We start from the raw sequence: 15,057 nt of genomic DNA, 5'->3' as shown, positions 1-15,057 counted from the left end.
TCATTTTGAATAAGAATATGGGAGTATTTCTTCCTTTTTCTATTTGTGATAGAAGCTGTCCCTCAGCAATTAATTCTTTAAAGCACACCGTATTGACAATAGTCATTAATTCCATAGTTGTCTATTTACAGTATATCATTTTACTTCAACTTAAACTGTCTGTTTTCTGCATTCAAATCAAAATTAACATACATTGTACATGTACATAGTTTGTCATACTCATTTAAAGAAATTAATATACACAGTATATAATGGCCGGATTGTTCAGAGCTTTGTTTAAACAACGTGATTAACGACATCCTTGTTTTAAAAAATAAAACATTTTATAATGTGATTAATAATTTTAAAAAAGTGGTTACATGTGGCCGATGCAGTTATCTGAAATCTTGTAAGGAATACTGTAAATCACAAGTGTATCCTAAAAACTTTCAGGGCAATACAGATTTTAAAATTAGTTAAAGCTGTACCCTCACAGATTTGCCGTTTTTCACAACTTTTTTATTTTTTGTCTTGGAAACAGCAAATTTCAGAGTAAATATCTGCAAACCAATGATAAAAGATTGCTGACAAACGATCAGATCGCAGATTTGCATATTAATGTTAAAAATATGCAATCTATTCTTTGTCAGCTATCTTATGTAACTGGTTTCCATGGATTTTCGTAAAAATTGGCTCGTTCCAAGACAAAAAATTGTCAAAACGTTCAATCTGTGAGAGTGCAGCTTTAACAATGATTAAGTTAACACATTTTAATTTTAACAAAGTTCTTAACATTTTATTATCGGCCCATGATGTAATGGCCGTTTAAAGAACTGGATAAATAACACCTACCTTTTTGGTAATACTTGGAATTGTGGGTCCATCGGAATCCCGTGCAGAGTCCGAAATCCGTCAACTTGATATGCCCATTTTTGTCTATCAAAATATTGTCCGGTTTTATATCCCTGTGAATAAAACCCATTTTATGCACACTTTCAATCGCTAGCACTAGTTCTGCGATATAAAACCTGGCCAAGGGCTGGTCGAAAATTTCCTTCCGGATTAACAATCCCATTAAATCCCCTCCAGGAATGTAGTCCATCACAAAATATAGGTTATCACGGTCCTGAAACGAGTAGTATAATTTAACCACCCATTCGTTGTCAGCTTCCGCTAGAATGTCACGCTCCGCTTTCACGTGCGCGACCTGATTGCGTTTGTAAACGTCTATTTTCCGCAATGTTTTCATAGCATACAGCTGATCAATGTCCTTTTTCTTCACCAAATGCACTTCTCCGAAAGCACCAACACCTAATTTTTTAATCTTCTCAAACATGTCTCTCTTCATTTTTGATCTTTTCATTCTAATATAATTGGATTCTTTCTGTTGCAACATTCTCCTCATTTGCAACTGAGCATCCTCGGACAAATTCGCTTTTGCCATTTCTTTTTCTAGCTGCATTTTTCTGTTTTGTCGTTGTGAATAGTTCTTTATCAAATTTTCTACGTGTTGTTCCATAAAAAACTTATACGCTGCCGGCGAATAATTTCTCACAGTTGAATCTTTCCGTAAAATGTCTTTTTCCTCCGAATCCGGTTTACGCTCCGGAATCGGGGAAGTGCAAGTTCGTTTTTTCTCCGACACATCGGAAGCTTGTGACATTACCTCACTGTCGGTATCACCATCGTTGGTAATATTCAACTGTGGTAATTTACCCACCTCTGCCATTTCGGTATTATTTCGTAAAAACATACTTATGTCTTCGCTACCATAGTCTGGATTACCATGTTGTTGTTTCACTAAAAATTCCTTTGGTGGAATATTGGGAGGCTGAGATTCACCAGTTTGAAGCGATGTGGGTGGGGTATTGTTTTTATGTAACGGAATACGTGGAGGTAACGGCGGTTGCTCGTTGCTCGCTGCTGTACACATGCCTTTTTGTATACTTGCTGCATGAGAGTTGACCTTTTGCACTTGGGGGTATTGTAGTGGCACTTGCGTGGGATTTTGAGGTTTTGGGTAAATCGGTATATTTTTGCCTGTATTTATTTCATGCGAGATTTTCAGCGGTCTGGTCGGGCCCTGGCCAGGATAGGGGGGCGGGGGATGATCTGGAATGTCGGAGTTGGTCGATGAAATGGACATTGGAGACTGGTTTCTATTTGTCGAATTGGACAATGGTGAACATGAACGTGAGGTTGAAATAGACGTATCAACCGGACCATACAGTTCGTTTTGATTTACAAGATGCTGATTTGGTCTGAGTTTAATATGAACAGACAACGGGCTATGATGGTTGAAATTTTGCTGGATTCTCTGCTGATACGCATGCTGCTGCTCTGGCGTCATTCTTTCTGGCGGATAAATTATATGATTCTGTCCATCAGAATAACTTATCTGAACACCCCTTAGTTGTTGTTTCTGCTGCTGGCCATTGTTAACCATTGTCTGGACAGAAGATGTGTACTTATTGCCTGGCACGAGCTTGTCTTGTGGTTGAATTGGCATCGTAGCCTTCTGGGCTTGGGGTTTATGCACCGAGGTACTTTCTACCACTTGTGTATGAATGGGGGGCTGGTTTCTCGGGTAAACATCCACTGGTTTCCCCGAACCCGAGTGATTGAGCTGTATTTTAAATTGCTCATGTTGGCGCTGAACATGTATAGTTTGACCACTCGAAGTGATCTTAATAGAGGGACCTTTTTGTTGCCGTGAGTTTCCACCACTTATACTGTAAGGCGGAGGCTGACCGGGAGAGGGGTATTTTATAGTCACTGGTTCGGAATGCATGCCCATAGGTGACACCATGTGTCTTGCAATACTCCCAGATTCATTCAACATCGCCGGGGAAATTCCAGACACTGGTCGACTATTCACTACATTGACAGGCGTTGAATGATTTTTAGGTGTACCCATGGAGGAGTGAGTCAATGTAAAACTGTGCTCCGAATTCACAGGCGACTGCCCATGCTGAACCCCTGCCACCCCACTGCCAACTGTGACCGCCATGGGGAGACGGGGCGGTACAGGGGGAGGTGTCTGATGCCCGTTCACCATGATGCCAGTTTGTGAAACAGGTGGCGGACTTATCACCCGAGTTGCTCCCGAAGATATTGTGGTCGGGTTTCTACCCCCACCCTGTTGCCCGGGTATAGCTGTGTTGAAAACGGACTGCACGTGGGTGTCAGAACCGGTACTGGCACTATCTGAGCCCGGACTCACTGTTTCCACGTACCGTTTTGTCCCAGGCTGGAACCCTGAAAACACACAAGTTTGATGTTAAGTTTTTACTTATTCATTTTATGTAAACTGTTACATAGCCAGCTTATTGGCTGATAGGTATAAATTATTTAAACGTCTGAGTAAGAAACCAATCCTGGAGGCCTTTTTTTGAGAAGCCATGAGAAAGTGCCCCAAGGCCTGGTCAGGCTTGAACCCACAACATCTTGGGTGAGGAACGAAAAATACTCAACCTTATATCTCATATTTGTCTGCTTCCCAAAACCCAGAAATTATAAAGCAGTTACTTATCAAACTGAAAGATTACTGATTTAAGAAATATGTGTCTGTGTTGCATTCTCAGAATGGTGTACCAGACAGAAGAATTAGGCATAAAAAATAATATGTTTGTTTCCCGTTTTATGCCCAAAAATTATAAGGTAAGTTTTTTATTCGGCAAATTGTTTCTTGACATTTTTTCGAAACCAAAAACTATCAATTATATGCCCAAGAACATCTATACAATCAGTATTCAAACTAAGCATCACTGGTATTGATAAATTAAGTCAAAGACACTTCATTTTTAACTTTTAAAATAGAAAAATAAAGAAAAAAAATATATATATATTTCTGAAGTCAATAAAAGGGTTGGGTAAAAGTAGGATAGATTGGGAAGGAAAATTTTTTTTTTTGCCTTATTTACTTTCACCCTCCTGATTTTTCAAATTTATACCGCTAACAATATCAAATATCAATTATCTTAAGTTTTCTATTCATTGAATAACATTCTCACTCAAGGAGTGACATATTCCATTAGAATTCGTAAAATTTCACTATATAATAGAACTTCATGCCACTAATCAAATTCAATATAATAAAATTTGACAACAAAATAAATATTAGTTATATTACATAAGATCACAAAAAGAAAATAAATACAATTGATAAAGAAAGCCAATATTTTCATTTAGATGAGCCGAAAATCTAGAATTTCTTACCTGGCAATCCTTCAAAAACTATAAAAATATGCCATTCAGACCAAAAATTTTGTAAGGACGATTTAACAATAAAAATAGACACATATTTACAGTATAAAGAACTAAGTATTCCATGCTTTTAAGCCATTTTACATCACTTCTTTGGAATTCAAATGAACCCATTCTAAATTTTGTGGTAAGGTATTTATATTACCAATATATTAACATTGACCTCAAATATGTTATATGGTATTATAATAACCAGGACACAAATGTTTTTAAAAGATAAGAACATGAAATAGGTTTCACATCCCGATCATTGAAATAATTATGGTGAATTATGAATAATAAAAAAAACAATAATAATAATAAAACAGTAATAATAATAAAATAATAATAATAATAATAATAATAATAATAATAATAATAATAATGATAACAAAAATAATTTTATTAATAATAATAATAATAATAATAATAATAATAATAATAATAGTAATAATTTAAAAAAAAAAAAAAATAATAATAAATTTTTACTACAAATACCATATTTCCTTTAATTGAATATATCTTATTTTTAAAATACAACATGAAACAATTAAGTAATTGTAAAGCAAAAGCGTAGATTCTTTTATAGTGTAGATTAGTTTATCTTTATTTCAATTGTAACTTTTTAAAACACAAAAAAAAAATATTGTGAATAAAAAGTAAAATAATTTACTTTTTAAAACTGAATCCAAAAACTTCACCATTATAATGAGACAATAAAAAGTATGTGTTCTCTTTTCTTAATCCTTCACAGAAATGAGACAATGAATTAATCAACAAGTTATTATGTTAAATACTAGGCCAAAGTCACAATACACTCACGTCTTTTTTTTCAAATTCTCCGTTCCAAAGAATAAGTAAAATTTATGTAAGACTATTATTCAATATTTACAATTAAAGACTTAAGTGTGAGTAAAGCAATTAACATGGGCTAATGCTTGATTTTATAATCTTGAATTTGGATGATTCATTCCTTACAAATCCACACTCTTATCTCAACTGGAGGAACATTTGCAGTTTTAAAGACAAGTCAGCATGTGTTGATTATATAAATATTTGATTTCAAAAGATTGTTCAATCTACATTGTACTAAATCATTCTAAATGTATAAGAAATTAAAACGCTAGCCAAAAAAATCTTCAAGGTTAAATCTAAATATGTTGCATTACTAATAATATATGCGTATAATAATTAATAATTAATGATAAATCAAACTTTGATTATTTCACAAGAAATTGCTAGTCATATGTGATAACATGATAACAAGAGTGTCGTGTGGGTTTTATCTCTCAGTCCAACAAAGGGAATATAACTCAACAGTTATCAAAGTCAGAGTTATGGACCTTGCTGGACATGTGTGTTTAATCTCTGTACCAAGTTTCGTTTCAATACCTTGAATAGTTTTTTATCTTTGGCCAAGGCAAAAGTTTTTACACAACAATGCCAATGCTGACAACACCAACAATGACATCAACGCTATAACTATACCTCAACTATATCTTGACCCCTTTCTTCCAAAAACAACAACAGACAAGTTTAAAAAAAATTGCACCCCGCAAGCACACTGTTTCAAATTAGAATGTGCTTAAATTTCCTTGGGGGGCATTCACCCCAAAAAACTCTGCCAACACTTATAAGCAAAAAAAAAATCCTTCTGAGGGAGGGGCCCAGATCAAATAGCTACGCCCCCTCTAACGTCAAATCCCGGATGCGCCGCTGCTTTTTACCCTTACCACCCTGTCCCTTTCTTAAGCCCCATGCCCATTTAAAAATCACACTTAAAAACCCTACTACATATTGCATAAAAATAATGAGGCACTTACTCTTCATACCATTACTCTGCAGGTGATGTAAGGATTCACTGATCTCCTTGTGCTTCACTTCAGACTCCTGCAAAATTCAAAAATACAAGCATGTCAATGAAAAATGGTTTACAAAAAATTGTATTTTATCACATAAAAGCTATGAATCATTTGTTCTTGATTATAACAGATGTCCCATGAATGCTCGAAGGGATATGTTTTTTTCAAACCGACATATTGTAATATCTTGAGTATTCATTTATTTGCCTAGAATTCAATGTGTTAATAAATTGTGGCGTTTATGCCATAACATAACTAAATAACTACAAAGAAGTATGCAATATATATTACATGTAGTTCCTTCAGGCTTTTACCTCAACATGTGAAACATGGTATATATAATAAGCACAATAAAGTTTTATATGTATTTATGTTTATTTTAAACACTTTTTAAGACAATGACTTGAACAATGATTCATAAGTCCTTTAATTTAAAGTTTTATATGACAATGATGAACCACAGCATCACCTGCCAAATATGACGGAGATTATTACCATACATTATTAACAAAATGATTTATCTGAGGGTGTAAATATCGACTAACAAATTATTAAGTCCCCGCGATGAACAAAAATTATACATGTAGCACTTAAATACATGTACCATCATAAATACAGAGTGAATTATGACATGCAAACTTGCACACGTGTTACGGCTCACTTCTTTTGTTTGCAAAAGGGTCCGCTCAGGTATTATCGATTCAATCCATTCATACAGGACGAAAAATGTTAACAATGAAATCAATATGACATTGACATCAGCAGGTCATATACATTCAATATTTTCCACTAAATAAAGAGATACCCTGTGATATTAGGAAATTATTGTTACAGAACAGATTCATGTTGACTCCTCTTTATAAAATAATATTATTAATATGGTATCGAGAAGGCGGGGGCAGTGGGAGGGGGGATTTAAAGAGGTCAGGGGGAGGGGAGCAACTGAGGAGAGACATATCCTAAGTTAAAAATACCGTCTGCTGCAGCAATATTATTAAGATGATAGGGGGGGAATTTGAAGAGTACAGGGGTTGGGGAGCAACCATGGAGGGACATATACTCTAAGTTGAACCTCCCATCTGCTGCAGCAATATTATAAATATGATGGGGGGGGGCATTTACAGCGGTCAGGGGGTGGGGAGCAACCAAGGCCTGGGGCATATCCGAAGTTAAACCTTCCAGCTGCTGTAGCGATAAATACACAGCTATGATTCAGTTGTTAAAAACTATTTTGTATTCAAGTGCATTTACTCTGATATAAGAGTAACAACATAAATATCATTACTGCAACTTCCTTCAACTTATATCTATACAGGAAGCAGGAATGATACGAACAATTTAAAAACATCCTTGAACGGTAAAGCCACCCAGGAACTACATAAAACATCTTGCACAAGTGTTGCTTGAAATCATCATTTCTTGTTAACAATGGCAGAAACCATTAATTAAATAGCGGCTTCATGCTACAGACATTAGTTCAACATTGAGATTTCTTTGCCAATTTCTTTCTTAGTGAAATTCGGTTAAGAAACGATAACAGGTGACACATTATTACCTTAATGTAACTTTCTTATAAATCTATATATCATAATTGTGCTCACTACGATCCACCAAGCTGTTTTTAGAGGGCGTGGCACATGTGCAATTTTTGCTTACACTTGTGTCTTTTTACGCTTATAATTATGTGGTTAAGATGTTTCATACAATTTTTTTATAGCTATTAGATACTGTTTCATTCCTTTTATAGGTTATACATGAAAAAGAAAAGATGTCATCAATTCACATGTACATGCGATATATGTGACATAAAGATCATCTTGTTTGAGCAAAAAAATAATTTTCCGAAAGCTCGTAAATATGCTATTATAAAACTTTACACATCAATGAATACAAAAATATAAATTACCAACCAAACAGTATAATCCATCAAGGAGAAAAATTCAAAACAGCACACAGATGTAAATCTCTTATAAGTAAAGTTGAAATATTAATGTCGACCTTTCAAACGTGGCCAACATGCTTGACACAAAATGGCTGCCGAAAAACAAACATACCTCTGTAAAAAACAAACATTGCATAGCTAACTGAATACTTAAGTCTTACTCAATTCCTGATAACGATTTTTAATGAGCACCTACTAAAGTTCCTGTTCACCAATGTCCCTTATATATAATACTGGATATCTTTCAAATTCCTACTTCTAAACCAGCTTACAATTTAATGGGGGGCTGTAAATCAGGCATATGCTTTTAAATGTTACTGATTATTATGTAAAGTCAACAACATAGACATACCGTACGTAGATGCAAAATACCACTTTTCTACAGGTCGGTGAATATCTTTAACAGGTAAACCTACGATATGTCAAGCTTCCAACACTCGTGATTATTTCGCAGGTCTCCATGCTGGGAGTGAATCATCAACATAGAAAAGAAGCTCGCCTCGGAACAAATATATGCAAATTATGATGTCCTCAAATTTAAATGAGACATTTTTTTCTCAATACGAAGTAGGTGGGTCTCTTTACCGAACATGCTTTTAAATCTTACAAACTACGTCATCTTAGAAAAAAATACTATCAGAGGTAAAAAAAAATCTGCTGCAAACTTAACTCTATTAATGATCAATTCTGAAAAGAAAATGATGCTTGAGTGAATGTGAAAACACAGATGTGGTTGCAACCATAAAATATGAAATATCCTAAAAAAATTATCTAATTTTATTTTATTTTTTAAAGCATAAAATAATCAATTATATAAAAAGAAGTATACTCCAAGATTAATGTGAAAGAATTGATAAAAGAATACCAGAAATAAAAGCAGATATTAAATTTATGGCTGATCGTCGCCTTGCATTGTATAATGGGCTGTCAAAAGCATAAGCATTTTTTAAATCTTATTTTTATTTTAATTATTGTTTTACTATAACAACTAACAGCTCTAAAGTTGTTGTCAGTTCTTCTCGAAGTCAGTCGACGAAGAATCAAAACTTGAGCTGAGTATTAAAAAAGCTATTTTGGAAAGGCGAGTGGTCGAAATGCCCTGTACTGATAAAAGGTTTTTTGGCTTGCTCAAGTTCTCGTTTTTTATATAGCAAAGTTTGTTGACAATTTCGAAGACTATAAGGCCCCAGAAGAAATCTCTTTCCAAAGTAAACATATTAATGCATGATTTTATGATCTCCATTGAATAGGAGATTGCTCTTAAGCCCAATTCAAATTACTTCAAAATCTTAAGATAAAAACCAACATTATATCACTGGAAAAAATCAGAGATGTACATGAAGGCGCAAAAAAATATATGGTCAGACACAGACTTATGGTTGTGAATGGAGTACTGATGTTGCTTTTTGCCTAATGAAAGACTAACTAACTAAAAAGTGCTACCTCAGGAGTTAATGACAAGCAAAGATTTATGAATTACGAATGTATGTATTTAAACATTTTCGAAATGTCACATTCTGTGCTTCTGATTAAGAATGCGATAAATTTCAAACTACAATCATGTTATCTCGAGCCCATTTTGTTCAGGACAATTACAATTTTAGCGTCTTTAAACGAAAACTATACATAGTAAGTCCAAGTTAAGATGCTCCGATAAAAAAGTTTGTGACCTTTAGTCAAAGGGATCAAGTCATTCAGCTATACAAAGTATTTTGATTATTTGAAAGAATTTCAAAATGATGTGTATAAATTCTTTGTCACCCGTTATAGCCCCTATAACAATGGTGGACATGTAAATAGCGTGGCATTTTTGTACGCTGCTAAAATTGATATTACACCTTATAATGCTTAAGATAAAAATCTACTGTAAAAAAGCTATCATATCTTAAGTGATTATAATTTTTTTGTAATAGCAGCTGTTATGTAGTTTCTTTAGAATTGCATTCAGAGCATTGTGAACGGAAAAAAAAATATATTTGTAAACGGAAGGCACATCTTGAATATGTGGTTTTGTGAAAAATTGTAAGAGCCGAACAAAAACTGGAAAATTCCTCGCAATTATTTTTTGACTTTCACATGTTTTGTAAGGCTCATGCAATGTACTAGCGGTAATACTGAATTACAAGTTTATCTTGCAGGCAGATCTTATGATACTTTTTGAAAAGAAAAAGTACACAGTCCATCTAAAGTACAAAGCCCATTTTTCCATACTAAACTTGAGCACTACATTAAGCCCTGTGCATGGTACCAACAGTAGCTAACGTTTTTATCAGGGCTTCAACTAGTTCTCTAGATAGGCCTACATAGCAGGGTGGTTGTTTTTTCAAGCACTCAAACCCTTTTTGTTTGACAGCTAGAGCCAATATTCAGAAATAAGTATAAAAATAATAAATAAACATAATTTGGACACAAAAGTAAAGATGACAGCTAAAGTAGTTACAACACATACACAATAAGAATTGAATATTGGCCCTTGCAAGTGCCCAATTAAGGCTCCTAAAAGTGACCTTTCTGACCTACATGTAGCACCCTGCCCTTTCAAAACCTGGCTGGAGAAGTAAGCAATGCCAGAGGTTTTTCAGTCAATCTAGGGATCTTACTAGACAATTGGTTATTATGACAGCAAGAGTTAGGGGCCTTGATAGCCAGAGTTAGGGGCCTTGATAGCTAGAGTTAGGGGCCTTGATAGCCAGAGTTAGAGTCCTTGATAGCCAGAGTTAGGGGCCTTGATAGCCGGAGTTAGGGGCCTTGATAGCTAGAGTTAGGGGCCTTGATATAAATGTGTTTCATATCTTGAATGTTTTTTGATATATGGTCAAGGTTAAAGTTGAAGTGAAAGCACACAGAATGATGACACCTGTCAAACACCAAGGCCGTCGATGTGACAACCTGACTCTAGTGGTCCAAATAAGGACAAGCCCGCAAGCCGTACACGGGTCAAATGCTTTCTGGGCTTGCTCAAATTTCATATTGTTTAGGGCAGAGCTTGCCAAAAAATTTGATGCCAACCACAACTGTTTTAAGCTTTCAGGCTTGTTCATTTTAAAGTCTAATTTTGATAATTGCCAACCAACCGTTTTCCCTGAACAACACACAAGATAGAGGGAGTATATAAGCAACACAAAAAATACTATTTTTTTAGAAATCTACTCTTTAGACACAAAGTGATTTTTTTCACAAATAAATCTGGAAAAAAAAATTCAGAGAGAATATTTTCCTCTTTAGTACGTTAAACCAAAAATGTTTTCTCTTGGAAACTCAAGGTAATTGCATCTAACAATTCGTAAGCATTCCCTGGCATTGTTGTATAAAAACAAAGTTGTCAAGAGAGAACAACATCCAAGCATTCCGACATACCCAGAAGACTGTTACCGCAACCAACAGCAATAAAATATTGTTTTGCAGAAATGTTCATAAAACGCATGCCAGCATGCTTACAATTAATTGCACTTAACTTGCAGAAATACCGGCAATCTGTATTTCACACACACACCCATACCTTGGGGAATCTCCAAAATAGACAGAAAAAAGCGAAAAGGTTCTTGAACAAATTCTTGCAATATTATCTTCTATAATACCGTAAGTGTCACTCTGACATGCAGTTTCTACCTGCAAATAAGTAAGGCCGAAATATATATAGTTTGTTTCTGATTTTACTGCCCAATAAATAATAGGGTCATTGGGTCTGATTTTTTTCTCTCTTTTTTTTTAAAGATCAAATTATGTCAGAATATCATTTTTACACTTGAAACCATCGCCATTTTATCATTAATTATCATCTTCAACAGGGATGCCAACACAAATTTGAAAAAAGAGGAAGCCAGTAAAAAAAAAAAAGATTATCCCATCACACTGTATACAAATACCGGTAGTCTTTTTTTGTATAGATGAAATAAAATGCAACAATAATTTCAAAGTTTTGTGGCCAAAAAAGAGGAAATCAGCAGAAAAGAGGAAAATTGGCATCCCTGCAGTTCAACTAAATCACTTCATAAAAACAGTACATCTACGCATCATTAAAATGTAACATTCATGCATTTTCTCAGCGCAAAAAAGGGGAAGTAACAAAAATTTGGGTCGGGAAACTGGACATGAAACTGTTGAAAACTATCCTTAGGCGAAAAAAAATATTGAATTGGTTAGGATTACATGCTTTTCAAAAACAGGTAAAGTCACAGGTTGTTTTTTTTTATATGAGGAAAACACACACTTTTTTTACCAACTGACTATAAAAACAGTAGGGCTGGCACCTATTTTTTAGGTAGGGTCAGGTAACCCTAACCAAATGTTGGTGGTTTTTAGGCCTATTAAGCTATCATTAACTGTTCTTTTCCACTGGCTTAATGTCTATTCTGCAACATTAAAATATCTACAATTCAGTTTTAAACAAATTTTTGCGCCTAACATGTAAATGATTGAATATATGATTATGCATTTTACATATATATATACCAGTACTCTTCCTTAATATAATGTATGCTGTTTAATAGCCAATAATAAAATTTTAACAAGGAAATATTATTAAGATTAGCATTGCAAAATTCTTTCAGTCTCTATTATTATACGCTTGCAGCCGTTTTCAAAGGATTTTTCCTAAATACTCCGTACACAAGAGAGGCGTGACATAGCATATACTGTTCGCTGAACCCAGGGCTTCTTTTAAGAATTTGAAACTGGAAGTATGAACTTTCTTACTAGTAGTATTGGAAGTTTGTCTTCCAAGAAAGGAAGTTCAAGTCCGCCAAAGTCACTAAAAATGCCTCAATTTAAAACTATTCAGATTTCTGATTAAAATATCACTTTTTGCATGCAAATAAAAACCAATTGAACTAAGGAATGTTCAAATGTTATCTGTAAATTGAAAACTTAGCGAAAATATTGTAATACTGTATTATACAAGTAACTTTTATACAAGGTTTTGATATTATGAACTTCTTAGCCTTCATTTTTGGATTTTTTTTTGGTTTCAACTAAAATGATGGAAGTTTAGGTACTTTCAATGATTCAATTCTGGAAGTTTTAGAAGAGTATTATACATGTACTTTATACCAACTTCTTTTGACATTCAGCAGAGAGGTCAAATACTCAAGTGCAGTTCAATAATATGGTACTCTTTTGAAGACTTAAACCACTTATCCTTACAAATTTAATTGAATATAATTTTTGCTTTCATTTTTTGGCTTAAATTCCAGTGAATACATTTGACTATATATGCCCCACCTTGCAGGATTTTTGCATGATCACATAATTTTCTGTATTTTTATAAGAAAAGACGACAGGAAATTGACCAAAATTGGACAACCGCAAGTATTGTGTTTCAAACCACTTTCAACCAAGCTCTAAACCACAGAAATACATGCTAAAATTACAGCTAAAGGCTTTAAGAATGAGTAATGGTCTTTTTTTACAGTAATTTTAGAAATCTAATAAACTAAGCCAGAAAGAATTTTTACGCTTTTTTCAGGTGTAAAGAGGAGATATTTAATTTTGGGTGGTTCAGTACAGTTTTTAGTATCGGAATATTGGAACATAATTATTTGGCAATCAAATGTCATCAAGATCCAATTATTAACATTTTATGATAATACACTGCGTAATAAATTAAATTATCTCATACGGACAGAAATATTGATTCTAGTTTTTTAATCCTATTAGCTTTGGACAAAATCAAACTCACTATGTAAATTAGTTAGTTATTTTGACCACTTTTAATCAATGTTTGAAGATTTGGCCATCAAATCCCCTTAAAAAATGTATTATGTAGTCATATTAGCTACTGAATAACAAATAATCAAAAGAAATTTTTTGATTTATCTGTTCTTCTCCAACTATATCAAAACATAATCAAAGGTGTACAATTTCAGTCTGTATAATGTAATTGTAGACTGGAAATATGTATATCAAATTAGTTCTCATTTAAAGCTTATGTCATCATGATATAAAGATGTACTGACATCAGTTAAAATTGACAACAATAGAAAATACAAAATTCAAAGGCAGATAAACGTTTCATTGTTCAAGCCATTGTTTGGGAACGAAAAACCACGCCTGAAATCTTAGATCTCTTACCTCTGTCAACCCTAGTTGCTGAAGAACCATCTTATTCGTTTCCGCATAAGACCCGTCTTGAGAAGACTCCAGGCTTGAATTTCCCGAGTCTTGGGTCTTATATGGCTTAAGGGCCTCTCGTATAGACTGTAATGCATTTACAGTATACTTATTCTTGTTCTGCGCATTCCCACCATTGGCCTGACCGGCTGCTTTTGTCAGGCTAGGAGTACCGCTAGATCCAGATGAAACGCTATCCCGTCTAGGCTGAGTTATATCAGACGAGTCTCGTGGTTTCGGCTGGGGCTGTGGTTGTACGCCAGGGTCTGTTCGCTTATTTAATGAGTCTCTGATAGATGTGAGAATCTCTCGGCTCTCTGGGGGCAGAACCAAGGGGCGCCGGGGCCCCGTATTACGGGACATGTGCGTCACTTTGGCGATTTTAACACGAAATCACTATGAAGCCTGATTTAATTCCAGCTATGTGATACCGATAGTTTTCACTGCAATAAATCCTTGTTATCCGATAAGTTGTTTACAAAATATTTCCCTGCGTAACACTTCATAGACCACATTGAATTGTTAACCCATTTCTGACATATGGGATCACATTTTAACTCCAAAACATTTACAAATCAGAAATTCTTCTTGATAACAAGCATTTCTATGTAGGGTCTTCTGATGTAGAATTCATACTTATCCTTGAATTCAATGGCATGTATACATGCTAATTTGTTGACACAATATACCGCCAAACATTCACAGGAATCTGGAAACAAAATGAACAATATTTTAATATGATGATACTATTGTATATTTGTATATTGTATGAATTTTAACAATGTGCCCATTCCTTTACAACTTGGCTTCTTCATGTAAATGTCACATTTCTTAGCTGATTAATTTCATAATTTGGCTAGAGTGAACCAAGTTGAAAAGTGTAACACCCTTCATAAGAAGGATACCACTATTACAGTCAGG

At 34.3% G+C, this 15,057-nt stretch overlaps 1 protein-coding gene across 5 annotated transcripts in view; it reads right to left on the bottom strand.

Moving 5' to 3' along the window:
• The window catches only part of LOC128237481 (serine/threonine-protein kinase LATS1-like), a 36,139-nt gene that overhangs the window by 19,700 nt on the left and 1,382 nt on the right, over positions 1 to 15,057 (bottom strand). For 2 of the 5 annotated variants that reach the window (XM_052953056.1, XM_052953054.1), the window contains exons 2-4: positions 14,098 to 14,845; positions 6,048 to 6,114; positions 832 to 3,237 (exon numbers count right to left, since the gene is read on the bottom strand). In XM_052953056.1, coding sequence (XP_052809016.1) covers positions 832 to 3,237; positions 6,048 to 6,114; positions 14,098 to 14,499 — 2,875 coding nt within the window. In that variant the 5' untranslated portion in view covers positions 14,500 to 14,845. Of the gene's footprint in view, positions 1 to 831; positions 3,238 to 4,897; positions 4,953 to 6,047; positions 6,115 to 8,140; positions 8,202 to 8,224; positions 8,268 to 14,097; positions 14,846 to 15,057 lie in introns of those variants that run through there. The other 3 variants (XM_052953059.1, XM_052953057.1, XM_052953058.1) reach the window with 3 other exon arrangements.

The sequence above is a fragment of the Mya arenaria genome, chromosome 6 (assembly GCF_026914265.1).
Source record: "Mya arenaria isolate MELC-2E11 chromosome 6, ASM2691426v1".
NCBI lineage: Eukaryota > Metazoa > Mollusca > Bivalvia > Myida > Myidae > Mya > Mya arenaria.
The sequence above is the reverse complement of the archived record's forward strand: the minus strand, read 5'-3'. Positions and strand labels throughout refer to the sequence as shown.